This window comes from Temnothorax longispinosus, chromosome 3 (assembly GCF_030848805.1).
Source record: "Temnothorax longispinosus isolate EJ_2023e chromosome 3, Tlon_JGU_v1, whole genome shotgun sequence".
NCBI classification, from domain to species: domain Eukaryota; kingdom Metazoa; phylum Arthropoda; class Insecta; order Hymenoptera; family Formicidae; genus Temnothorax; species Temnothorax longispinosus.
Window position 1 is genome coordinate 8741827 of NC_092360.1, and position 26398 is coordinate 8768224.

At 37.3% G+C, this 26398-nt stretch overlaps 5 protein-coding genes across 11 annotated transcripts; 2 read left to right on the forward strand and 3 right to left on the reverse strand.

Moving 5' to 3' along the window:
• The first annotated feature begins 34 nt into the window (after nucleotides 1–34).
• On the forward strand, nucleotides 35–10271 carry Taf3 (TBP-associated factor 3). Of its 7 annotated transcripts, none has more exons than XM_071773634.1 (11): nucleotides 35–569; nucleotides 1525–1696; nucleotides 2152–2394; nucleotides 2489–3681; nucleotides 3879–4481; nucleotides 4796–4990; nucleotides 5066–5166; nucleotides 5356–5603; nucleotides 7972–8066; nucleotides 8724–8824; nucleotides 8918–10271. In XM_071773634.1, exons 2-11 carry the CDS (start codon nucleotides 1531–1533, stop codon nucleotides 9051–9053), a joined length of 3081 nt encoding a protein of 1026 aa, XP_071629735.1. In that variant the 5' UTR covers nucleotides 35–569; nucleotides 1525–1530; the 3' UTR covers nucleotides 9054–10271. The 7 variants fall into 7 exon arrangements, with proteins under 7 accessions (XP_071629735.1, XP_071629740.1, XP_071629739.1 ...); XM_071773638.1 differs by having other exon boundaries at nucleotides 36–569; nucleotides 3879–4274; XM_071773637.1 differs by having other exon boundaries at nucleotides 37–569; nucleotides 3879–4274; nucleotides 4793–4990.
• Nucleotides 10089–13365, reverse strand: Not11 (CCR4-NOT transcription complex subunit 11). Its single transcript, XM_071773646.1, has one exon. The coding sequence runs from the start codon at nucleotides 12938–12940 to the stop codon at nucleotides 11573–11575; it is 1368 nt and encodes a 455-aa protein (XP_071629747.1). The 5' UTR covers nucleotides 12941–13365; the 3' UTR covers nucleotides 10089–11572.
• A 578-nt stretch (nucleotides 13366–13943) lies between these two features.
• Nucleotides 13944–17068, forward strand: Pall (F-box protein pallbearer). Its single transcript, XM_071772360.1, has 3 exons — nucleotides 13944–14297; nucleotides 14384–14632; nucleotides 14815–17068. The coding sequence occupies exons 1-3, from the start codon at nucleotides 14112–14114 to the stop codon at nucleotides 15592–15594; spliced, it is 1215 nt and encodes a 404-aa protein (XP_071628461.1). The 5' UTR covers nucleotides 13944–14111; the 3' UTR covers nucleotides 15595–17068.
• Nucleotides 17069–17284: 216 nt separating this feature from the next.
• Nucleotides 17285–21312, reverse strand: LOC139809457 (cilia- and flagella-associated protein 91-like). Its single transcript, XM_071772358.1, is given in 11 exon segments — nucleotides 17285–17594; nucleotides 17596–17688; nucleotides 17753–17946; nucleotides 17949–17992; nucleotides 18084–18379; nucleotides 18445–18657; nucleotides 18776–19104; nucleotides 19176–19524; nucleotides 20094–20302; nucleotides 20450–20736; nucleotides 20900–21312. Coding segments are annotated over 11 exon segments (2205 nt in total). The 5' UTR covers nucleotides 21052–21312; the 3' UTR covers nucleotides 17285–17555.
• A 152-nt stretch (nucleotides 21313–21464) lies between these two features.
• LOC139809456 (uncharacterized) lies at nucleotides 21465–26200 on the reverse strand. Its single transcript, XM_071772357.1, has 4 exons — nucleotides 25977–26200; nucleotides 25302–25820; nucleotides 24404–24990; nucleotides 21465–24319 (listed from the first exon to the last, which is right to left on the reverse strand). Exons 2-4 carry the CDS (start codon nucleotides 25807–25809, stop codon nucleotides 22136–22138), a joined length of 3279 nt encoding a protein of 1092 aa, XP_071628458.1. The 5' UTR covers nucleotides 25810–25820; nucleotides 25977–26200; the 3' UTR covers nucleotides 21465–22135.
• Between the last annotated feature and the right edge of the window lie 198 nt (nucleotides 26201–26398).

Genomic DNA, 26398 nt, shown 5'->3' on the forward strand with positions numbered 1-26398 from the left:
TTTAGCGACGAGATCACACTGCGCCCATGATGACTGCGCAGTGCGCGCCGGCCTGCGTCCGCGCCGCTTCGCGGGATAGGAAGGAGTAGGGCACGGGTCCACGGGAACAGACGGGAATGACGGGAACGGCGAGGAATGGCGGCTAACGGCTAGCGTATCTCGCGATACATTTACAACGCGCATTGTGTGTCTCTCTCTCTTTTTCTCTCTCGCGAGTTCTGGGTGTCGAGCGACGTTCAACGTTAATGTTCACGTCAAGCACGTTTAACTATGTGACGGTCCGGCTGAGAAGGCCGGAAGAGAGAGGTATTCTCCCGCTGTCGCGTACGTTCACGGTTCACGCGCGTCCAGGTGAGGGAACGTACACTTGGCCCCTATCGCGGTTTCGTTCTTTTCCTCCCTCGAGCTTGTGGCTTGTGTGGCTGATTAAAAACATCCCTGAAGATATATCCGTTGGCCTCCGAGCCTGTGCAGCGACGCTGTCGCTGAATTGGCACGTACGAGTCTCCGCAGCGTTGTGATTGCTCCGGCCAGCGTTGGTTACGATAACTGTTGGCGATCACGTAACGGTACAATTTTTTATGTCCCAATAATATTTATTTTGAATAATTAAATTCGTTGATTCTATTAAAGTGTCGTGTTATATACGTACTGCTTTGGTTTTCGCTTTGTTTTGTGTATATACTGGTTACTATGTAGTACTAAATTGGCATATACAAAAGACCTAGTTTACACCGATATCTTGATACGCGTGTCAAATGGTATATTTGAGCTGATCAGCCAATAATCAAACTAATATTTATTTACTATTTAATACGCGTATCAAGTGATCGGTGTAAACTAGGGCACACAGTTTACAGAGGAGTGTACTATTCTTAACCTCGTTGCCTTACAATCTCTTGTGACTGTGGACATAGCTGTCGGTTGGATTGTCAAGATAAATAGAAACGTTCAGTCAGTATGTTTAATTTGTCTCCGATGATTATTATCTATTGCATATAATGTATATATGGAATATTGGATAGCTCAATGTTATAGCAGTTACTTGTCCAGCAAAAGATCTAGATTTGATTCTCAGATGATTTAGAATTTTATCTGAGAAAATGTCTGATATAAGAACTAAGTATCCTAAATACAAACTTAATTCCAAGATAACCTAGGGAGTGAACAATCTCAGTACTATTTCTTGGAGGATAATAAACAATTTTAACAATAAGCTTTAAAAAAAAAGTTGGAGTCTCTAGAATAAAGATTGAATAAGGGACTTACGATTTTTTGTGCTATTGATGATATATATATATATATATATAAAATTATATAAGAAATGTATTGTAATGTGTCCAGTTATTACACAGATTGAGTTGTACCCACGTTTGTTATATTTAGATAAAATCTATATCATTGGTGAGATTATTATATTATCTAGACTGCGTTATCTGGTACGAGTTTGATTTGAAATTGTAAGACAACGGGTTAAAAAAAACTGCGTCAAAATATTCACGTATATTTTCATAATTTTTGCAGGCAAAAATGTCAGCTGAATACAGTCGAAACGTTTTAAAAATAGTCGTTGCACAGATTTGTCAGACGATAGGATGGCACTCCATTAATTCTACACCATTGGAGTTTCTGGTAGATCTTCTGCAAGAATATCTGTTACGTATTTCCAAGCTCACACATCAATATGCGGAAGTTTGTGAGTAACTGTTATATTAATTTTGACAGTGATTGCCTTGTGTGTTGTCAAAGTCTTTTGCTTTCTTGTTTTTTTTTATACATATATTTTATGAAGTAAAATATTGAATAGTTTTTGGATACTGTTATCAAAATTTATATTCTTAAAATTTCTTAACATGGACAGATGAGTTATCTCGCGTTTCATATTCCATCGTTAAAGACGAGATATCTCGCATTTTTTATTCATCAGTCGAGAACAGTAACTCAGTAACATAACGGTGATTTTTAATTGCGAACAAACCATAAGTACCTTAAAAATATTTTATGTAAAAACATAGCCGGCTATGCAGTAAAATGTCTGATCCACAATGTGTTAAGAGAAAACTAAATGAATTATTTACTTGTTACACTTGCTAAGTAATGTTAATACATATATAGATATTTTGGATTTATTATATTTTTACGTTTTTACAGTGGGAAGGACGGAACCAAATCTTGACGACTTAGGGTTAACATTTCAATATATGAATATTGACATACAAGAATTAGCCGAATACGTGAAAAATGTAGATTCTGTTCCATGTCCTATACAAGTACCTAAGTATCCAGTTCGACGTGAGAATCATTTGAATTTTTTAAAACCGGGTAGTCGTGAAGTAGTCACGAGACCAGTACACGTACACGAACATTTACCAGCTATGTACCCAGATACCGAAGGTAATGAATCATATTTTCTTTATTGGGTAAACTGCAATAATTATGCCAGTTTACATTAATTTACGTTTTATCGATAATATAATAATGATTACAGAGGAATACATATCAGATAAGAATGAAAGCTTAATGAATGGCACGGCAGACTTGACATCCAGTAGTGGGACATCGTCGGGCAATTCGAATAATGCATCACCTCACAGAATGTCGCCACAGGTGGTTTTTAAACGACCGGGCGATCCGGTGTCTTTTGAAAGCCCCGTAGTGAAGCGGGCGAAGGTTTTGGAGGAGGGCAGACCGTTACGTGAAATAAGCAGCGTTATGATGACCACCTCTGGTTTTTTATCACCCGCGCGAGAAGGAAAGCTACCTGAATCGAGAACGCCGCATCAAGTCCGATCGGATTCACCGCAACCGAGTTCCTATCCGATGGTGCCACCTGAACTGAAGACCGACAAGAAACCGAAGAAGGTTGTGAAGAAAGGTCCCGAGGATCGTAAGCTTGACAAAGAGAATAAGAAGAAGAAAGGCGCGAAGGAATTGTTCAAGCCGGACAAGATCGATGAGAGTAAAGTAAAGAAATTAGTCGGCATGAAGGAGTTGGCAAAGTTAAAACCTTTAAAGCCAGGTGGTGGTAAGGCACAATCTACCACGTTACAAGAACTCACGGGTAGCAGGCCATCCACGCCGAAGATCGCGTCACCTAAATCAGCCGCCAGTAGTCCGAAACCGTCGAAGGCGACGCAGCCGAAGGTCAAGCCCGACAAGGTAGATCTGACGGACGGTCCTCCTGCCGTCGAAAAGAAGGAGGAAACCGTTGACAAGTTGCCGTCGGAGCCGGATAAACAAAAACTGAATATATTCAAGAAGATATCGAAACCGCGCGAGGAAAAGGACAAGGACAAAGAGACGACGGAGCCACATAAGCACAAGGAGATTCTTGAGTCGCGCGAAAAGTCGCCGGATTTGGTCATAGATATCGAGAATGCGGAGAAGCATGCGCACCGTAACGACGCGGACCCGAAAGCAGGACGCGAGGAGAAGAAGACACCTCATACACCGGACGTGCACATACAGTCGGACAGTGATCTGGCAGACGTGCAGAGTTTATCGTCAGATGTTTACATGTTCGACGACGCTGACATTTCACCGCCGGGTACGCCCAGCACGCCGAAAACCCCCGAATTGAGTGTACCCACGGTACCGGAACAGAAGCGAAAGAAGAAAGAGAAGAGTGGCAAAAAGAAAGAACCTAAATTGAAGAGTCCGAAACAAAGTAGTCCGAAAAAGGTAAGATATGTTTTACAGGACATTACTCATCGAACTACGTGTACATAGTATCAAAAAGAGTTATACGTATTTTATATATTTCTTAAATTAATCGCAGTCGATTTTGTTCCCAGCGATAATTCGATTGAGTATCACATTTTAATATGCTTCTAATTTTCAATATTAGTATATCTTGCTGGTGATTTGCTGTTTTTCAGACGAAACCTTCATGTGATACGACAGAATCGGATATACCAGATCGGCCCAAAACGCCGCAGGCACCCGAACCACTACACAGAGATCCTATTCTTCCAATCACACTTCCATTCCCTTCCCTCCCCTTTTTCCCTCCGTTTCCTTCGGCACCCGGTTTAATTCCCCCGATGTTCCCGCGGTTTCCGTTGCCGCTTGGCCCCCGAGGTGGGCCAGGTCCTCATCCCGCGATGCCCAATTTACCATTACCACCACGTTTTTCCAACCCACCCGTAAAGCCCGAGGACTTCCCGTTGCCTAAAATTAAACCCGTGGAACGTGAGAAGCCACTGATCCCTCCACCGGCCGAGTTAACATCTCCGTCGATTCTAGGCGAGAATGAGAAGGCGGACAAAGAGAAGGTGGATAACAAACTTACGAAAATGTTTAAGCCAAACAAAGAATTGCCTTTCATGAAAGTACCTGAGAGGGTACTGCCTGTAGGCGCTGCACCGCCTATAGTGTCTGCACCTGTCGCACCAATCACGCTTCCCACACCAACAGTACCCGTCGCGCAAATGCCACCATCGAAAAACTCTAAAGCTGAAAAAACAGAGAAGAATGATATGGTAAATTCGACAAGAGACCATATCTCGTTAGATATTTCGATTATATTTTATTAAAATATATATATTTTGGAGAAATGTCCCGATGAAGATAATTCCTATGCACGATAATATTATTCATTTATATCCATCATTTATGCCATATAATTACTACGCTCTATCTTAATCAATTTATCTAATAGTTTTTACGCATATAAAAGCTATCAGATTAATTTGATTAAACTAGAGTATAATAATTATAATTTAACATATATATATATATATATATATATATATATATATATATATTTATAACAGTTTATAACTATTTTCAGAAGTCTAAGGAACACAAGAAAGAAAAGAAGGATAAGTTGAAGAAGAAGAAAGATAAGAAAGAGAAACACAAAGATAAAGGCGAGAAAATGAAGGAGAAGAAGGAAAAGGCTGAGAAACGCGAGAAATTAGAAAAGATCAAGGAAAAGAAGGAGAAAAAAGAAAAGAAAAAGGAGAAAGATCAAAATAAGAAGAATATGGTATTTATATATCTTCCGCTAATAATAATGATGGTAAATAGCAATAATTAATTTACTATATCTGTGTTATTACAGAAGGAAGAAAAGAATCCAGAAGCTGTTCCAAAAATTACGTTAAAATTAGGTACAGCTTCTCCTAGACCAGCGACACCAGATAATGCGCCTATGAAGAAAATGTAAGTCATAAATAAATTCTTATTATTAGTAAACTTTTATTAGCAATTTAATATAATTGTAATACAAATTTTTTTTTTGTGTTGGCATATTTAATTGGTTTATCGAAAAAGGAGGTATTTTTATATTACACAATCATAATATGTCATGACACAGATAATCATTGTGTGGTTACTTCTTATTTTTCTCAGAACTATTAAACCACTTGTGAAAAAGCCCGATGAAGAGGTCAAGCGGGAACCTAGTCCGGAATTGGCGAAAATATCGGCATTGGTAACACGACCGCCAAAGCAAAAGTCAGCAAGTAAGAAAACAGAGGAGGGAATATTAGATGGAAGCCCTGCTCTTCCTACAGACTCTTTCTCTGCCACTCTTACTAGCGCGCCACTTGCATCAGTTCCTCGAGCAAAGAAATCTAACTTCCAAAATCTATCTCAAAGTGAGCCAATACCTTCACCTCAGTTTGACAATCCTCCTAAATTCCCGAACCCTCTAGTGCCGCCACAACAACCACCATATTATTTTGTAAGTACATTTTTCACGATATTTACATATTGGGGATTATTGAAATTTACATCAAGATTCGAGATCTTAGAATTAAAATGTTTCACAAATAATATTTCACAAAGGAAATCTTTGGTAAATAAATTAAATATATGATCGAATAAATTATTTATATAGGAAATAATAATATATAGGACTTAGAAATTAATATATTTTTCTTTCAAAAAACATTAAAAAGAAATATTAGCGTTCCTGTTAAGCTGTTTTTGAATTTTACAAGAAATTATATAATTTGTCTATTATAACATTGCTGCAATGATAAGAAAACTTTATTTTTATAAATAACAAATAAATTAATAGATAATAAAACATAAGCATACAAATAAGAAATTTTTGCCAAGTTTTGAAAGTACATTAACTAAATTAAATTGGATTAAAATTTTATAGTAAAGTTTTTTAAAATAATTGTCACATATAAAACCAATTTGGGAGGGGGAAATTTGCCTTAAATTTATTACAAACATTTTATTGATATTTTATTCTATAATGAAATAAACCCAACCCATCGATATTGTTTCAAGTATGAGCCTATCCAAAAGTTCCAATTTCCTATTCATGCTATCTATGCATTTACGTCTTGTGGTGACGGTATCATGTTTTCCTTAAACCACGCTCTCTCTTTTGATATATTGTTATGTTGTCAAAATAATGATTGTAGTACACATTCTCTCTTATAGCTATATTTAGACTTACTGTGTATTTTTTGTTGCAATTATTACCTTACTCACTTTCTCTTTTTCTTTCTTTGAGTTTAGTGCTCATATTTCCATTTCTTATATTGAGTCTTAAATATTTCTTTAGTTTTAATTTTCAGAAATTGAATTAATCGCTTATTTTGCCATTCTACTTTCACCATTCTGCCTCGCAAGACTTCTTTTGTACAAAGAGCTTTTCAGAAAAGACATTTTTATAGTTAGTGAATTTAAATAATCTCAAGTCACAATATACACGTTACAAAGTACTATTTAGTTCATATATCTTGTGATACAGAAATAAAATTTAGAAATAATATTCTTTAGAAAAAATTATACTGATTAGTAAAATTTGATAGTTTCTTTATTTGATTTATTATATTTTTCAATATTCTGAATATACAGTCTTTTCTGAGTAGCTGCATCTTGAGTTTGCCATTTGTAGAATTGATTGCTGCATTTATGTAAATATAGATATAATTCTTTATAAAAAAATAAATAATATTAACTTAGAAAATTAATTTAATCATGTATTTTAAGAATAAGAAAGCATTTATCGTCATCATTTTATCATCCATTATATATATATATTATATACATATGTGTATATGTATATGTATATGTATATACGTACGATATACAATATGGTATACTTGTCTCTTCTTCTTATTATTACAAATTTGAGCGATTACAGTGTAATTATAAAAATAACGGTCTGACAGATTTAATGAACGAATATCTGTTGTGGCAGTATAAATGCAATATCGCAAATTTTATAGAGGCATTACTCTAAAACTATGTACCATAATCAGTATCAATTAATGCCTTTAACACACAGGATGCCATCGTTTTATCTTTAACGTTAATGTATGTTTAACTAAATTATCGTAAATTTGATATTTCACTTATATTTCATATGTCAGTATATAGCTTAAAGTTACAAGCAGTGCCGGTTTACTAATATACAATTTATTCTTGACATTTCCGTACATGTTGAAGGAAGTAATTTCTTTTACAGTATATTTGTCTTATGTTAGTTAATAATATGCCCATGCTTCTCGTTAATTTCTCTTCTCTATTTAGCAAGTGCAGTCACATTAGCGCATACATATATATTCCTCACGTATAAATAGTTACAAGATGCAATTGATACTTGTGTGTCACACACTTTTGAATTCGCCGCTTGACTGTTAACTAAGTAGCATTAGAGAGCATGCGTCTTATCAGTTAATGTAACTAATGTAACTAATATGTCACAGCTCTTATTTTTAAACCTTTATTATAAAAATTTACTTATCTCAAGATAACTAATGATTTTTCCCGTTCACTTCTCTTCATTTAATCAGCGAATATATTTACGGGGTTTGCGATTATTGATATATAATTTATTAACGATACACACTAACAGACAGCAGAGAGAAAACATTAAAAAAAAATTATGTAGCAAAAAGTATAAAGTCAAATCGTTGCATGAGATTTGCACGTTGCATAGAAAAAAAAATTAGCATGAGAGACCCGTTAGGAATATAACCGACGGTTTTAACGGTACAGAGGTGAAAGCAGATCCAGTTCCTAAAAAGGACGATGCTAAAGAAGACAAAGAAAATGGCAGGAACGTGTTGCCTACAACACCAGCCACTACTGTGGTGAGTACGCTTTACACCTCTTTTAAAGAACATTGCAAGGTATTTTTCTGTGCGCCGATGCTATGGATAACTAGTTTTCATACTTCATAATACGTTAGTTGCGACACGGATACGTATATCGCAAAAATATGAATACATAAATAATGCGCACGCTAGCTACTTTAAATAGGAGTGATTTAGACAATAAAAAGCTAGGACATGATTTAAAGGATGCGTATCGAATGCTAAAAAAAAAAAAAGAAGAGACAAGTTCATCTCCGATTCATGTTATCATAAATCATTGTATTACCGAGATACATAAGTCCCATGCATTGTTTAAGACTCAGGAATTTCTGCAGCAGTTCACAAGAAAGTACTATGAGATGTCGGTATCTTGTTTTATTATTAAAATGTTCCTTCTTGATAAGAGAGAATATTCATGGACAACATGACAAAATATCTTGACGTGAAGTCCACTGACCAATCCTTGTAGAATCAGTACGTTATTCTTGATAAAGAAAGTGCAACATGTTCCATTAAAATAAATATTTGATGAATCCAAATGTTGGCATATTTGTTTGAACGATTTTCCAAAACTCCAGAGCGAATTCGTCGAGATGGGTTGGGTTTTATTTAAAAGTTCGCCGAGTTCTGTTTATCCTGAGATGAGTGTTACAGGATCGAGGAGGTCGTCAAGTGTGGATATGTCCCGCGTGCGGCAACCAGGATGATGGCTCGCCGATGATTGGCTGTGACGATTGTGACGCTTGGTATCACTGGTAAATAACTCGTTTATATTTATGTAATTTACACCGTATAATGTTGGAGTTAGTCGAATTTTGCCAAACTTTGTTCTTTTTCTAATATTTCAGGGTGTGCGTCGGTATGCAGGTTCCACCAGCTGAAGACGAGGATTGGTACTGCCGCTTTTGTATAGCGAAGAAACAGGAGCTGCTCCACGATAAAAAGAAGAAGAAGCGGAAAAAGAAAGTGAAAGTAACGGCCTAGTATAAGTCAACCGGGTCCAACTACGCGAGACCCGGTGTCATTGTACCAAGCATTACTAAAGTCAAAGCGAAAGATAACAAAAGCGGCGTCAAAAGTGTGAAAACGAAAAAGGTATCCAAGGGTGATGTTAATAAGATGCAAATGAAGCCGCTAAAAGGAAAATCGATGGCTGCTAAAGGAAAAACTACGAAGAGTGTGATGAAAGTGAAGGCTGTAAAAAAGAAGTAGAAGATTATGTCGTGTAATGTAATTTAAATAGCAGGAATTGTATTTTGTAAACTCTCTCTCTCTATGGGACAAATGTAAATGTGACTCTGTTCTGTGCCAGCGTACAGATATTTTACGTCTGTATCGGTATTCTGTAGAACAGTAACAATGTTTATCAGTGTTTTAATTATTAAGAAAATCTGTAATAATATTTAAGATACTGAGAAACGTCATTAATAGAATACCTCTGTGCTGGACAGGTCTTTTCTTTGGTTTTCTACTTTGTATACATCTATGCGTTGTATCACGAACGCTGTGTAGTTTATTACACAATGCGACAAATTTGTAGTATATATTTTCTTAGCTCTATTAGAATTACACATCTTTCACCTCATGCTATATTGGCAGATTTAATATGTATTCGAGACACTTTGAAAAATGTAAAATGTCCAATTTTAATGCAAATATGTTACATGAATCAGTTATGTATAATAATTTTATTTGTTTATTTAAAACAAATAAAATTATTATTCATATATACAGATGTGTGAATATATATAATTATATATATATATATATAATGTATGTATGGCTGTGTGTGTAAAATCATATGTATATATAAATATATACATGTGTACATAAATACATAAAGGCTGCGTTCGCTTTGGGTGCTTTCGTGCTGAAAGCATCACTCCATCTTTTTTCAACATGCAATGAGCAATAAAGAGAAAGACTGACGCTTTCAGCACGAAAGCACCCAAAGCGAACGCAGCCAAAGGTGGTAGGATATATATATATATTAATTTGCAGATAAAACAAATAACAAACTACTTTGATAGCGATTTTATTGTGTTATGCTAATAGTCACTTCATTATAATTTATGCATTAATAACTTATAGTATTATAATTGTGTTGCATGTACAAGATGTGAAATATTTAATTCTGAGATGTGTTTGTAATATACCGTGTGAGTCCGAAGATAATTTGAATAATAAACAGAATTCTTGTTAGATCAGTAATAGCAATAAGGCAAACGCCAATTTATAAGAATTGTATCATTAATCATGTACGCTAATCGAAGTGTTACAATCTGTATAATTGTGTTCATAAAAATGATTGCAAAATATTGCTCGAGTTGATTGGGATCGTGAATATCTATTGATTATACGAAGAAATTATAACAGACTGTAGCGGACATTTGTCATGTCGACATTTGTAATTATGATAGATTGAGATATTGTATATCATTTTATTATATGCATATTTGATTATGCATGTAATAGATTTTTGTTCCACACATAGATTTTCCTTTTGTAACACAGTTCTATAAATATTAAAACGAAAGCTTATCGATTATACACCAATCAATATCATGAAAAAATTGTGCTTATATACAAATATATATATATATATATATATATATATATATATATATATTTGTCTGTCATGTAGAACAGGAAGCGAAATTGTATTACTTACGATATTTATTATTGTAAATCATTTCTTTTATACTTGAAGTCTGGAGTACAATAGATAAAAATGTATAAAAATTTTACAATTATAAATTCGTTATTTACATATATTGCAAGGCATTTCTTTATTACACGATAGAACGTCTTATGGAATGTCACCGATATAGAAAAACATCGTATGTCAAATTCTAGATTTAGAAGTATTTCATGTAAATATATTATATTCTCAATGCTTCATATACAGGGTGGATCACTATAGTCACAGGCTAATATTGCTGAAACTGAACGAGATATACAATTCTTATTTTCCAGCGACGTTTGGTCGATGTTCGGTATCAAAGCGAGCATTGCGTGATGAAATTAATTTTCCTCGTCCGCTTCGATGCCAAATAGTCTGAAAAATAAGAATTGCACATCTCGTTCAGTTTCAGCAATATAGCCTGTAACACCTTTAGTGATTCACCCTGTATACATACCTACATATTTATAACAAACTTATATTCACTCCTACATACAACATTAAAATAATATAAATTTTTGTTATTTCCAAGATTTTCTTTAAACCATCTCGTGCAAAAAGACACGTTGAATAACGTGTCTTTTTGCGCGAGATTGTTTTTTAAATACATGATCAATTTGAAAACTTTTCTGCTTATAAAAACTTAATAATATAACATAATCTTACAATGTGCCGTTTTATCTGATTAGGTGTATAGAGAATGCGATTTTAGGATACTCAGAGAAATCATGGTTTCTTATTAAATTCAATTACCTAATCGATTAATTATACCTTTTTACATAAATGCTCCAGACGGTGTTTATAGGCATCATGGCGCATTTTAACACATATCTGTCCTACTTCTCGTAGGTGGAGCGTTAAGCCCACCGGTATCACCGGACTCGAGTTGCTTTAGGAGCCGAAATAATGCGGCTGCCTCCCTGATGCGGCTGAATTCAACACAGAACGCTTGGATCTCGATAAACAATTCTTGCACGTTTATGATCTTGTTCCTTATCAAGGACTGCAGAAACACACAGACAAGTCGCACCAGTCGATTTTGCATGTAACGGTCCTTGATGGTCTCGCAAGTGGATATACAATTGCTGATATACAAATGTACAAATTCCGTCGGCAGGTCCACCGTGGTGGTCAATCTGTTGACGACCTCCATGGAGTGTAGGGACATCTCCATGTTCACCAGCACACTGAAGTATTCCGTGATCTGGCTGGATTGCATTAGCTTCAGTAAAACCTCAATGGCGATTAGGGGATTATTCTCAACCAGGTCCGGTAACTTGGGGGGCGTGAGTCCGATGTGATAAACGAGCTTCGGATCCTTGTCCAATTCGCTGATCAAATATTGCTGCTGCGTCAGCGTTAATACGTTCTTGAAGGCTTTGCCCATGAGTTTACGTGCCTCGGCGCTGGCGCAGTTCGACACGCACATACTGGTGTCGTACTCGATCGTGAACTGAGTCGGCTCCGTGACGTGGAACCAGGCTATCTCGTTGATGCCGTGATAAATCGGCGGCACGAGCCTCAGGAACTCGGGATGATAGCTCTGACTGCACAGGGGCGGATCGCCGATGGTTAAGTTCTCCAGGATACTCTGCACAGACGCCACGTCGTATTCCGTCCCTTTGGAGTGATCCATGTCGGGCAGGATTATAGGATTTCCGCATTTACTTACGGACGGCAGCTCGGACTGGTGTTCCACCAGCTGCAGCTGCAAGTTGGTCAGATCGATGGACGGCACGGCGGCGAACGAGAACTCGTCCACGATCTGGCGCGGCGTCTTCTTCATTACGTCCTTCTGATTGTATCCCATCAAACTGACGAGCAGGTTCCTCTCGCAATTCGACAGAAACGGTATGTGACCGGTGTGGCCGGTTGGTTTCGAGCTACCGTTGTTGGTGTCCTCCTGCGACTTGAGCACCTGTACGAATACAGAGGCGAAAGGCGTGGATGCCAACGGCTCGCCGCGGTACAGGTCGAACAGCAACGTCAACGCCACGACACGTTGCACGTGCTTGGGCAGCAGGTCGACTTGCTGCAAGTGCAGCAGGAGAATCGTTCCGACCTTGAAACGCTGCTCCTTAGGGAAGGTCTGATGCAGCTGATTGCCGAGGCTCTCCAAGCTGGTGTCCAGGTTCTCCTCTTTGAGGATGTCCAGCAGCTTCACGATGTCCTTCGGATCGAGTGCCATCCTCGCTAAGCGGCGAACGAAATACCTGCGACGATACGCCTCTTCGCCGACGAGACCCTACGCATCTGCTTCGTGTCGTCATATACGTAATGTCATGTATGTAAATATATAAAGCGGGAGCTCGCTTTCACACGTGAAAATATCACGCGTGTTCGCGATCACGAAGAGTCCGCAGGCGGAGGCTGGCGGAGGCTTGATGTTGACCCTCCTTATTTCAGAACAATAATGTTCCAAAAATAGCCCCGAACCAGATCACGGGAACCGTTTTACAGCTGACCGTTTGGCCCAGCTGTAAACGCGTGAACCTTGATGTGGACACCGTAGACTTGGAGTTTTCCATCTGCTTCCTTTTCCGCTACGGCAGTTTTTGTTTGTTTACTTGACCAGCACCTTCTGCATCTGAACGCAGAAAGTGCAAATAGAAGGAACAGACGCGTCTGCTATACCACCATAGACATAAGAATATATATAGACGTACGTACCTACAGAGAGAAAGATGAGAGTGGTCATGCCCGCGTTTTGGCTGTACCCGAATCCTGTCGGTATGTGCACGTTTTTGTGGTTCTCTTCCGTGCTATGTCCACACGATTTTTTTATTCTCTTTGGAAATAAAACCAAAAAATCGTGAATCTAACGGAAGAGAACCAAAAAAATCGTGAAAATAACATGAAAGAGAACCCCAAAATCGTTGACATTACCACAAAATAGTGGACATAACATGGAAGAGAACCACAAAAACGTGAACATACCGACAGGATTCTGGTATGTACATACAGCCAAAACGCATAGAGATATAAGAATAGAGTGCGCGAGTCAAGGCTGAGTTTCCACTGAGCGCGTCACGCGTCGCGTCATCACGAGTTAACCAATTGCTAGCTGGGATAGCATAAGGTGCCGCTATATGCGGTGCACCACTTGCACCAGTTCAGCCAGTGCAGCTAAAAGAAACAGACCCCCTCGTGTTGCACTAGTTTTCCCAGTAGAAAACGCATATAAGTCATCGACATCGAAGCCTGTGGGCTGTGAGCCAGTGTGAGCACTCGAGCAGTACAGATCAGTGTGAGCACGAGCCAATCTGCATTCTGCATCCTACACTCTGCAGTTGATTCGCGTCAATACGGTCTGGTTTTAGTCGTGAGGACGAGGAGTAAAAGTCTCTCGCGTTACACACATGGAATGGAAAAGAACGTCAATTGATATGGTTGACGAGCAACGGAGACGGTTTTACGATCCTGCGGATCCTGCCGCGCGTCAAACGAACGATAACGCGCAACTGCAGCTGATAAATCTCCCCGACGTTTGCTTGGAGGCGATCCTGTCTAACCTCTCCTACGATGAGATATCTAAATATAGGATCGTAAGGATCGCCCTTTGGCATTCGCAAGAATTCTCCCTCGTTCTATCGGCTGCGACAGTGCCTAGATCTCACGATGTGCTTGTCAGGTTTGCAGACAGTTCGATCGGATCTGCAAAAAGCTGCTCAACCGTGGCTTCAATCTCATGGAGAAATATCACGCCCAATGCCTCCGGACTGTCAAAGGCAAGCTGCCGAGGCGAGAGTCGGAGCGACGCAGCCATCCTCTCGCGCGTCACTGCGATATCTTGACGGCGATAGAAACGAGAATCTCTATGTTATCAATGACTTTTATCAAATACGTGGACCTGAACGTTTGCTGCTTTATTCCAGGAAAGGTAATGTATTTTTGCTTCACGCGACAACGTTACCGTTGTTCTTAGCTTCATTTACAAACATCTCTTATATTATTCATAAGATTTCTCATCATATATATATATATATTTTTTAAGAGCTAAGCTCTTATTCATGTAAATTGGAACGTGTTGAATAATAAATTTGTTGCAACTATGTACCCCAGGTAATCGATGAAATTTTTCGTGTTCTACGATTAATTCGAGAGACAAAGACACCGCCCAGGGCACACGAGATACTTCAGGAGCTGCGGGATATAAGCAGCATGGCCATGGAGCATTTTGACGAGAAGATCTTGCCGGATTTGAAGCACAACATCTGCACGTCCATGGTCGGCACTGTGAATTCATACGACCTACCTGGTGGCGTCATGATCTCCCACGGTAGAAACATAAATAACTCTTCACTGCCGCATTGCAACAATCATAACATAACCTGCTCAGAGAAGCTTAACCAGAGTTTTAAGAAGATTAACGATCGTACGAAAAAGAACAAGATGTTCTTCGTATCCATGAAAAACCAGATGGGTAGAATGAAGTTCAGAATCCAGAGGCAAGAGTATCTGGTACGGAAGCAAACCATGAAGTTATATAAGCAGGCAAAGAAGATACAGGATCAGGACACGCAGTTAGCCGAGATGCGGAAGCATCTCGAGGAGTGGGAACAGAAGATGGTCGATTTGACTACTGAAGTGAGTCGAGCGCGGGAAGGCACTCAGAATCCCGATTCGTTAGAAAATCGCAAGCGGAAAGCGCACATTATCAATACCGAGACCGAGACGCTTCAACAGACGAACGAATTGCAAGCTAAGAAACGGAAACTCATAGTTGAAAGGAAACCGTCGAGCGATGCGCAGGACATGAAGTTTAAGAAATTTATGTCGGACTTACTTGGAAAAAATACGTTAGACAATTATTTCGTTGAGCCACCGTCGTGCCCGCGTTAACTCGGCTCTTTTTACATTTTAAGAGGTCTAGTACGAAGATTTTTGCAGAATTATATACTCTTTATATAATGCATTTTTCAACTGTTATAACGAAATGGATATAATGATCGTGAAATACACTTAATACATCTAAAAGAATCCCGCACGATTTATTGAACACGAATGAGTTATATTTTTGCAAAAAGAAAACTAAAGAGTAGGGGTATGTTAAAAAATATGACATTACCTCACAAATCTAGGAAAATGAAGTGTATGATTTTCATTCAATTGATTCTATATTGCATTTCTTTTATAAAGATTTTCAGTTTTTATTCGTGCTTTTATTATATTAACTGTTATTCCCTATATTAAATGTAAATTCGTGTAGGTAAACGTACGGACGATCTTGTGAACGCGACTTTCAAATGCCTATAACTCAGAAACTAATTACAGAAAGTTAATGAAATTTGAAACTTTTTATCAGGCACACAAGTACTACAATTATAAATACATATTAAAAATTCATAAAAATTGATCGAAAACGGTTTTTCTATACATAAATCGTGCGAGATCCTTTAACTCAATTTATGAAGGTTATTTTCAAACATTATCTGTGAAAAAGTAAGTTTAAGTAAGTTTAAGTAAGAATTAATATTTTTAGTTTATTAAGCTTTTTGTCTTATAGAAATAACACTATATGAACTAATGTATTTAGTTGGGTTTATAGTGCTTTACTTGATTCTTGTCTAAAGTATGTATGTATGTATATATACATATATACATATATGTATGTATATCTGTATCTTAGAAGTAAAGGATTGTATCTCCAGTTTTTGTTAAAATGGAATTAATACACTTTTCAATATAACAGGAGCTTAAATTATATAATAGTAAAGCGTTTTATGTCTATTATTACTTGTTCCTAAAATACAATGTTCAGAAAAAGTCGGATGAAACATTTTTATAGTGCTTAATTTTTAAACCAGGTACAGCGTGTTATTGGCACTTGCACTATTAAACATGTCAGTTAAAATACTTGATTAAAAACTTAATAAGTTACTAATACTCTTATCTTATGTACATCTAGAAAAATATATATCATTTTCCTATTTAAAACTTTAAACCTTGTTTTATCGAAATGTTAAGAAAATGGACATACCTACGCGATCCTTTACCTCTAAGGTACAGATATGTATATATATTTTAAAAATGTTTTTTCAGATATAAATGCAGCGTAAATTGGTTAAAAGATTATTTTATCGTGCATTTATTAAGAAATTGAACAAGAGTAAGGACAATAAACTGGATATTGCAATAACATTAATGTACATTTAATTAAAATATTTGAATATTATCGTAGTAAAATGTACATTAATGTGTAGTTTTATTAAAGTGATATTAAAATATTATTTTAATGAAACAAATTACTTTAAACACTGAAAGACATTGGTTTTATTTTTAGTGTTATATAAGTTCTTTAACGTGTGTATAATTGATTTTATTATATGTAGTTATATGTAATCATTAACGTATAAAAGACTATAATTCATATTAAACTGATCAACATACAGTTTGGGTTGACATTTTATCTCCAATTTATATAATTCATTCTTTTATAAAGACATCTAAGTTGAAAGAAATATTTATCGGAAGACAATGTACATAAGCTAAAATAATGTATCTATTATTAATTTATTGACGTAAAGATACAGTTTATTACATAGTATTGATGTTGATAGAGTAATATAAATTTAACGTAGATTAAAAACATTCAACCAGAATTATATTGATTGAACTACAATGTTAATACATATATTTATTAATTTGCACAATAGATTCGATTATTTTTGAAAGTTTAAATAGACAACTTCTATATTTTCGGTCAAAACTTAACTTTTATTATAACTATTATTAAGTTTTATTATAAAAAAACATATATAAAGTGTTTTCAGATCAAAGTAGCCTTTGATTTCCGATACATATTATTGAGCTTTCATTAAAGAATCGCTTTGTGAATCTGTTTTCTGAATCTATTTCTGAATCTGCTCGCTTTTTATCTTCAATATCTGTTTCGTGGATTGGGAGTTCTAATTCTTCTGTCTTGATATCTTGGTCCTGGAAAAATAAATTAATAATTTTACACGAAAAATGACAATATAAACAAATCATCAATCTTTACCGTAGCCGCGCGAATTACTTGCATATCTTCATTTTTTACATAAACTTCTTGATCTGTGACTTGCGATGGTTCATCGGGTGGTAAATCTAAAATTTTCTCGTAAATTAATGTATATGCGTTCCGCATATAACTTTGTTGTTGATCGCGAATCTTTTCTCTCATGTTGTGTTTTTCCACTTCGGGTAAAACAAATTGTAGATCATATCCGCCACCAATTCCTCATCTGCCAACTTATCAGCGCTACGAAAAGTACCACTGTGTTTTACACGTTGTTTTGATGAAAATAATTTGTTTGTACCTGTTGATTATCAATGCACATATTTTTTCTTACTTTTCTGTGGCATGTTTCGATATAGCATCCACTTTGTCGCAAACTTCTAAGATACGTTCTTTAGCCGCTTCATCAGATATCCAATCGATTTCATCCCTCACAATGTCCTCCAAGTAAGTTTCTACAGAGTCCTGATTTACTTTCACGATTTGCTTGAACATTTCATCGAATTCACGTCGTCGATTACGTTCCGCTTGTCGCCTGCCAGCTTCGGCGGCCTCTCTCATACATCTTTCTCTTTCGGCAAGCAAGGCAAAAGCGTGAGCTCTACGTTCGTCCTCTAATCTCACTAACTCCTGCAGATAACAAGAGAGAGAGATAATCGAACGAACTGTTTCGATAAAAGATTACAAAAACTTACCTTGCTGAGAAAATCTAATGTCCCACAGACTGTCTTCCCCTCTAAGGAATCGAGAATCTCACACAAACGATCTTCCTGTACCGATTGATCGTTCTGTAGTTGCCGCAAATTTATCATGTGTGTCTTTTCATCATCATGATCTTCCTGCTCGGGCGCTTGAGTCGATTCCAATTCCTCGATCAGCTCTCTGCATCTATCGCGTCCTTTGTACATCTGTAAAATATATGAAATTGTATCTTTCCTCTATTTCTACTGCGATAGAAACATAACTTTATAGTATCTTGCTCTGTATATCTATTTTAAAATGCACGACGAATGATCTGTACTTTACCATACACTGTATCGCTCTGCCTTTAACAAGCTTCTGAATAAATGTAGCAGACTCTTCCCGTTGTTTCTGCTTATTGTCCCATGTGCCCGATCTACGCGGTGTGACGGGCAAAGCCGGCAGTTCGTGATTACGCCTCACTAATCTTGGACTCTCATCCACGGATTTGACTTTCATTCGAATGGCCTTCAGGTCGGAGTGTAGTTGCTTCAATTTTTCCTCCGTCCATCTGGTTTCTCGTACACAGATGTCTATCGGTTTGGGCCCATGTTTAATCGCTTTCGGTTCCTCGATAGTTGGTAACCAACTGAGTGTTGCGTCTTCTTCTTGTTCTAATTGTAATTAACAATTGCGATGAATTGAGTAGCGGCGATTGATGCTAATTACTATCGAATATACTCACGCTCAATGTGGCTTTCGCTTAAGAACCGCTTCTGCAAGATTTCGTGCCGCCTTTGGGGATGTTCGCCGAAACGCATTTGCGGTGCGTACAGATCAGATTTCGGGTCGATATGCCGTTCAATTATGTCGGGTTTACGAGGTTGCTGCTCGTCGCGACGTTTCCTATGTAATTTTCGCAAATCTCGTTTAAGATTATGCCTGATAGTCTTAATTTGGTTGTCCCGACATTTGCTCAGTTTGTTCTCGAGCCTACTGAAACGACCCTGCATTTTTTTCTCGTATTCCGACTCACGACTCTGCAGAAGGTCCCTCATCAGATCCAGACGTAAATCCATTATGAGTTGAATCTCCTAAAATTATTACATAGTTAAAGAAAGGAAGAAACATAGGTGTTACGTGTAGGTATTATGTAAACGATTGAGATTTTTATAGAATTATTATCTTAGTGGAAAAATGTCTCAGAATTGTTCATATTATTAATCAAAATTTCTATAAAAATTTCAAGTCTTTCTCAGAATGCTAAGAATATTTTAGATTTTTTTTATACGAATTGGAACGTTTTTCAGAAAAACTCTGACAAAACAATAATAAAATATTTCAGATTTTTCCCGGCAACACATCTTTGTAGAAATTTAATAAATATGAGAAAATTTGGCTCAATTTATCAGAATTTTTCATGTACATATACGGATACTGAAATATTCCGAAAATCCTCATCCAATTATTTCTGAAAGTATCTGAGAAATTTTATGTATTTTTTCCAGAATTTTTCGTAAGTTTAAATTCTTAGGAAAATTCTGAGAAAATATGAGAAATTTTTTCACCAGGGTACCTAATTGAAGAAAGAAGAAATGTGGATATTGTAGGCAAGATGATTGAGATTCTTAATTCCTTGCTGAGATTCCGTTTTGAAACTCACCGACTCTCGAAATGCCCATTCGTCTATCTCCAAGGTCGTTATTATTGAATCTCGCATCTTTATGTTGGCCGGCGTATCCATCGGCGGTAATACGGCTTCCCAAGCTTTCTTCATCCGCATCCTGTTGATAAGGTGCACCTCATGGACGCCTGCGGGTAGTCCATGCTCCCAAGTTAGATGAGCTAACGCCAGCACTTCAGGATTGTGACCTAAATGAAAATTAGGATATCTCCACTAGAATTCTGCATCTCCAGTTTTGTGTCTTCCTCGTGTGTTTTCTTTTTCTTTGCCACTATTCCGATTTCTTAATTGATTTATTCTACGAATATGATACTGTAATATAATTGCATTGTCACCTGGAACAATTTTACATGGTGGCTCCCAAGGTTCGGTTTGCGCCTCGCTCTCTCTGTAATCCGTTTGGGTTTCTGCATTTTTGTAGGGCTCTGATTTAGGGAGTGCGGTGTAACATCGTCTTTGTACAGTTTGCAGAATTCCGCTTAGAGCCTTGCGCTCTAAACAGCGTGGGATGTCCGCGGTTTGTGCTTTCGGTATGGTAGTAAAAGGTACCATCGATCTTCGAAAATGCCTGTACGTATCTCCGCCAATAATTTCGATCGTTTTACCTTCTACAGCCATTCTTCTGTAAATCCAAGAGCTTAAAGTTTCTTAACTGAATTAACATCTCTGTATAGAAAAATTAGATTATATATATAGGATATATAAGATTTGAGGACTTGATGAGAATAAGAAAACATTCTTGGAAAAAAAAACAGTGTATTGTGTGTGTATGAGCAAAGACTTACCCAAGATTTAAAGAATAACTGCACGCACATAACTTATATCTTTTTAAAAGATCATTCTTATAATCTTGAAATTTCTCGTTATTTCCTACTTCAGGATGTTCAAATGTTCTCTGGAAGAAATGTAAAATATTAATAAATTTAGAAAGAACCATGTCATCTATATTGTAGTCTTAAGTATACTCTATTAATTAATGAACACTTACAAACAGATTAGCTTTCTGAGCCTTGGGCAATCTGAAATAATTGTTGCTGCTGCATACAGTGCAAGTATAGCTCGCTAATGCATCATCAAAAAATTATTAATTACTGTCTAACCGTTAAACTTATGTGACATATATATCTTACGACGTTTCACGTTTCCTTTCGCCATAATTTGCATTGCACTTAATTGCACAGCTTATTATATACTGTATTTAAAACGTTCAGCTTGGTCCCATTCTCGCAAAAGCCATAAGTATCTGTCGCACATAAGTAAACCCATAAACCGTTTAATAATCCAGTATTGATCAAACAGCATACCATAGCAGCGAAAATGTACATGCAGAGGAAGAATAAGCGTCAGCAATGATCAATAATGTATATATTTTATATTCTTAGAATACTCATGTTACACTTAACAGTGATTAAATGTTTACATATCAATATGTAGTAACATATTATATATATATGTATATATGATTAGCATTTTAATTCATATATAGATAGCGGGATCATTACATTTAACTTATTACTGATATAACGTATACTTTCAACGTTAATTATATTAACATTTTTATGCGATCGTAAGTTATAAATTTTAATATATTTGTATATATAAAGAGTTATTGAAATCACCTTTGGCACATACAGTTACTTCTTCATTCGTAACTGCATTCTGAAAAAACTTTTAATTATTCATAAATGATCAACAGATATGTGATTATAGAAATTCTTTTCAAAATTAAACTTTAAAGGTTTTAATTGCGAGAGCAACTGTATTCTTATATGTACAAATACGCATATATTTGCATCCTTTTTATTTCGCGAAGAAGACTGCATATAAATATTAATATAAATTGCTTTTATATAACAATTGATAGTAGAATTATGATTGTTACTGTATACTTTTGCAAATAGTGCACGGGACTATTTGATAATTCTTTAATTCTGTTAATCTGTTAACGACTCCATTAAAGACCGTTATAATGAAAGTTTCCTCAATAATTTATATAATTCGACGAGAACCTTGCAGTTTCTTCAGACATTTAATCTACGCAATGGCTTAAAATAGCCGTTTCCAAAAGAGCCTAGATATTCTGGCCAGCTCTGACGTGACGAAATATTTCTGCACGTTTGATTAGGTAACATATCCTCCGGACATACGCATTCTAACTTCATCCTGTATATTGTCATTTGGCCAAGCGCGATTTTGGTATTTTCCCTATCCTTCGACTCTTGATACAATCTGTAATTAATGCCCCGCTCGGCTAAACATTCGCTGATGATGTCGTCGTCCTTCTTATACTCAAATTTATTATCTCTCTCTAACAACGCTTTCTTTTTACGAATGCACTGATCCGCTTGCGACAAAATCAGAGACACTTCGGACGACGGTAGCCAGAATGTAGAGAACACTAAATCCACCGAAGTCCTTCCCTTGGATTCGGTAATGGATGGCAACAGAATACCAGTTGGCGCCTGCTTCTGAATCCCATTGATACCGCTCGACCGAGAATTGTCGGTTCCAGAGTCTCGTTTCGTTTTTCGTTTTTGTCTTATTTTAAAATCTTTATCACTTACCGACGACAATATTCGCAATTGCTTTCTGTTAATCTTGCCTTTACTTTGATTTTTCAATGATTCCCGTTTAAATATTTTTTCTATACTAGCGTCATCATCCGCGTCTTGGATAATGCTAGGAAAACTATGCTTATAAATCTGTCTCCGCTGTGTCGCGTCTACGACTTTCTTAGTAGTGGAAGTTTCATCTTGATGATTGGTGATCATTTGATTTTTAGTAACATTTGATTCATCGGTGTGTGTGTCGTTCAGATATTCCATACTAATATTGACTTCTGTTAATCCGCTCGTATTTAATGCACTCCGTATTGTAGTAGTCCTTTCCATATTTGATTTATCGCTCGACATAGTTGACGATACCTCCTCTTGAGATTTTGAAATTGGCATCATTAATACATTCATTGTATCAGGTTTGTTCACCGAGCCATTCTTCTTGTCCTTGATTTCCTTCATTCCTTTCTTATTCTCTGTGTTAATATTCTTGTGATCCAACTGCAAATTATGTTGCGTCGATTCGGGTGTTGGGTAATCGCTAATTTCCTTGGAGCCATGTTCTTTGTCAGAAATATTTATTGAATATGGATCCTTAGCTACAATAATGCTCCTCTGCTCTCGCACTTCACCTTGCGAATAATCCACACTCTGCTGTCCGTCTTCATTGTTACTATTATCACTTTCGTATATACTACCATATTCTTTATCCGTCTGCATATCGTCATCCATCCATTTGTTATCCTGCTTCCATGCTTGATCTACGTCTAAATTCTCTACGGTGTCCTCGGGATTGTGCTTCTTGTGGCTCTTGAATTCGTCAACGTTTTCGTATATTGCATCCGAGTCGTATTTGCCGATCTCGAGTATATTATTATCTTTATGCTTGAAGATGCTTTCTTTCCGATGGTTTTTATGAACTCCCGGCGATCTCTCGGAAACGAGCGGTATGTTTGCGTAAGTGTCCGGGATTTTTAATCCAGAATAGGAGTTCAGGTACTTTTCCTCTTCCTTTCGTGAATCGACTGAATTATTGAATTCCAGGGACTTCCAATCCTCCGAAAAGTACAACGACACTCCGGGCGGACCGACGTGCTGGCTCAAAGCTAGAAGTCTCGTAGTGAGCGTTGAATTGAATCTCAGGAAGCAAGGGTCGGCGCGCGTTTGCGACATGAAACTCTGTTCTTTCAAGAACTGATATTTTTCCTTGACTCCCTCGTAGTTTAAACAGTCGGTGGACCAATGCAAAAACCAGTCGTTGCCAAATCCGTCGACGGTGACCGACAAACCGGACATTTGCCCGCTCAAGCTATCCTCCATCGGTTTTTCGAGCAAAGGCAGTCCATTACGACCGTCTATGACCGTGGCCATGGTATAATAGTACGTGGCCAAACCAGTACCTATCTGATGCTTTACCATAAAGTCCGGTATATCGTCGTCGTTATAATAACCAGGAATGGGAATGCTGATTACTTCGGAATTGGGGACTGTATAATTCCAGATAGGTTCAAACGTGGATCCGTTGTATGCCACAATCGTAGAATTGAACATAGCGGCGACAATATCTTCAATTCCATCCGACGTAATATCAATTAGGATCGGTGGCAACAGTGCATTTTTGCCGGTGTTATGATTGAGCTTTCGTAATTGCTGCAACAAAAGCATTCAAAGTATTAATTAACGCGATAATTCTTGCACATTGAAACACTTGACAGATTTTTTTATGTTACATACCAAATCACCGTAAAATATATTAGCTTGGGACACTATATATAATCCGCCGGCATCTTGTTGACTGGTTGTAGCCAGAACAAATATATTTTCTCCGTCAGGATGCACTATAATTTGCGGTGCCACGAACAGCTGTTCCGTATCCGGTAAATCAATGTTGCGTATGACATTACCACTTCTACCCGATATCACGAGTATGTTGCTCGCTTGAATGTTGTCCGATTGGACGGCATGCGACGCTATTACGTCGCCAGTACCGTCGCCGTCCATATCCGCTGTAAATCTAGCATCGTAAACGTCCAAAGTTATTTGCAGCTCTGAAGCTGAATCTTGAAGTGGTATATCCCATATGTTGGAACCGTCACGGCCGTTAATAGCTTGCACTCCACCGCGTCCAGATATGACGCAATCCTTAATCTTGTCGTTTGTCAAGTCTGCGCCACAGTCAACGGAAAATATCGAATGGGCAGTCCAATGTGTCCAGATGGTTTCGCCCGTTTTACCGTTCAGCGCCAGTACACCGCCTAGACATGGCGTTTGTCTCCCAAAATATATAGTACAGATATATTTCGTATCCACTGTGTCCAGACCTGAATTTGTAAATCAATAACTGTTATACTGATTGATTAAACTACTGATTTAATCATAAAATAATTTATTCATCAATTATTCACCTTAGACTGTTAAGAAACATCGTGTAAACGAAGCAAGACAAAATGAAGCAAGACAAAATCTGTAAAAGAAGCAAACAAAATAAAAGTAGCTAATTGTAAATCACAATGCACTATAGGGTGCAACGGCAAACTATATTATATACAAAAAAGAAAGCAGAAAATATTAAAATATTAAAATAATAATACAAAACATCCATTTATTCGAGTTAAACGTGATGCTTTTATACCTGTGCTAAATCCCACAATAATATCCTCAATTCCATCAGAGTTAACATCGTTGCTCCTAAGAGGTGCCTCAGGTATTAACTTTGGCAACGATCTGGTCCATAAAACCTTGGACGACAGTGATGTACACGGAATTATCTCAGATTCATTCGCAGGCTCTTTCAGCTCGTGCGACAGCCAGCTTTTCAATATAGTTAACGGCATCGGGAATATATTTGCGGTAAATATACAAAGTACAATTAAGCCTAACACTATGATCAAGGCTGTAATTCCGTAGCATAACGGCACAAGGAACGCCTTGTATGGGACCTTATGACTCTGGAAGCTGCAAGATTTTTTGGATTTTCTACGAGGTGCCATCAAAGGCCGCTTCACTCCGTCATCATCCAACTTCAATCCACCGTTTCTCCCATCCCTGATGAATACCTCGTCGTCGATGTCGGTGAGGTCGTCGTCATCGAGGCTGTCTCTCACCGCCAGTTTCGGCAAAGTCGGATATACCGCTGTCATGTTGTTAATATCTGAAAAATTTGAAAATGGCTCATAAAGTTAATTAAACGAGAAAACGGCTACGTTTATGAGTAAGAACGACTGCGAATTGAGCAATATCAAGTGGGCCAAAATATCGGTGAAAATATTACGGAATCACAAACATATGTATGTATGTATGTACGTACCTGGGGACGCGTACGTAATTCTTTAAAACGCACGCAGAATGTAAATTTTTCCCAGGGTGACTTCGATTCTCGCGTTAAATACGCTTACTACAGCTCACCTCGAACGCTTTCAAAGGAACGTCATGCTGCGGCACTTGTCGCGATTAAAAAATGTATACAAATAAAATGGTACAACACCAGTGCAATATTACGCAGGTGCTGTCGCTGTCGCTGCGATCTTCCGGATCTTCTAGTTATTATAGAGCTACCAATGGCTCCTGGCTCCCATCTGTAGCCACTGGACGTAAGAAAAAACTAGATTGTAGTGCTAAGGGCCAATTTCACCAACCACAGTTAGCTTAACCGACGGTTAAAGTTAGCAGGATTGACCAATAGAAAGCAGGGTGGATTCATTTCTATTGGTCAATCCTGCTAACTTTAAT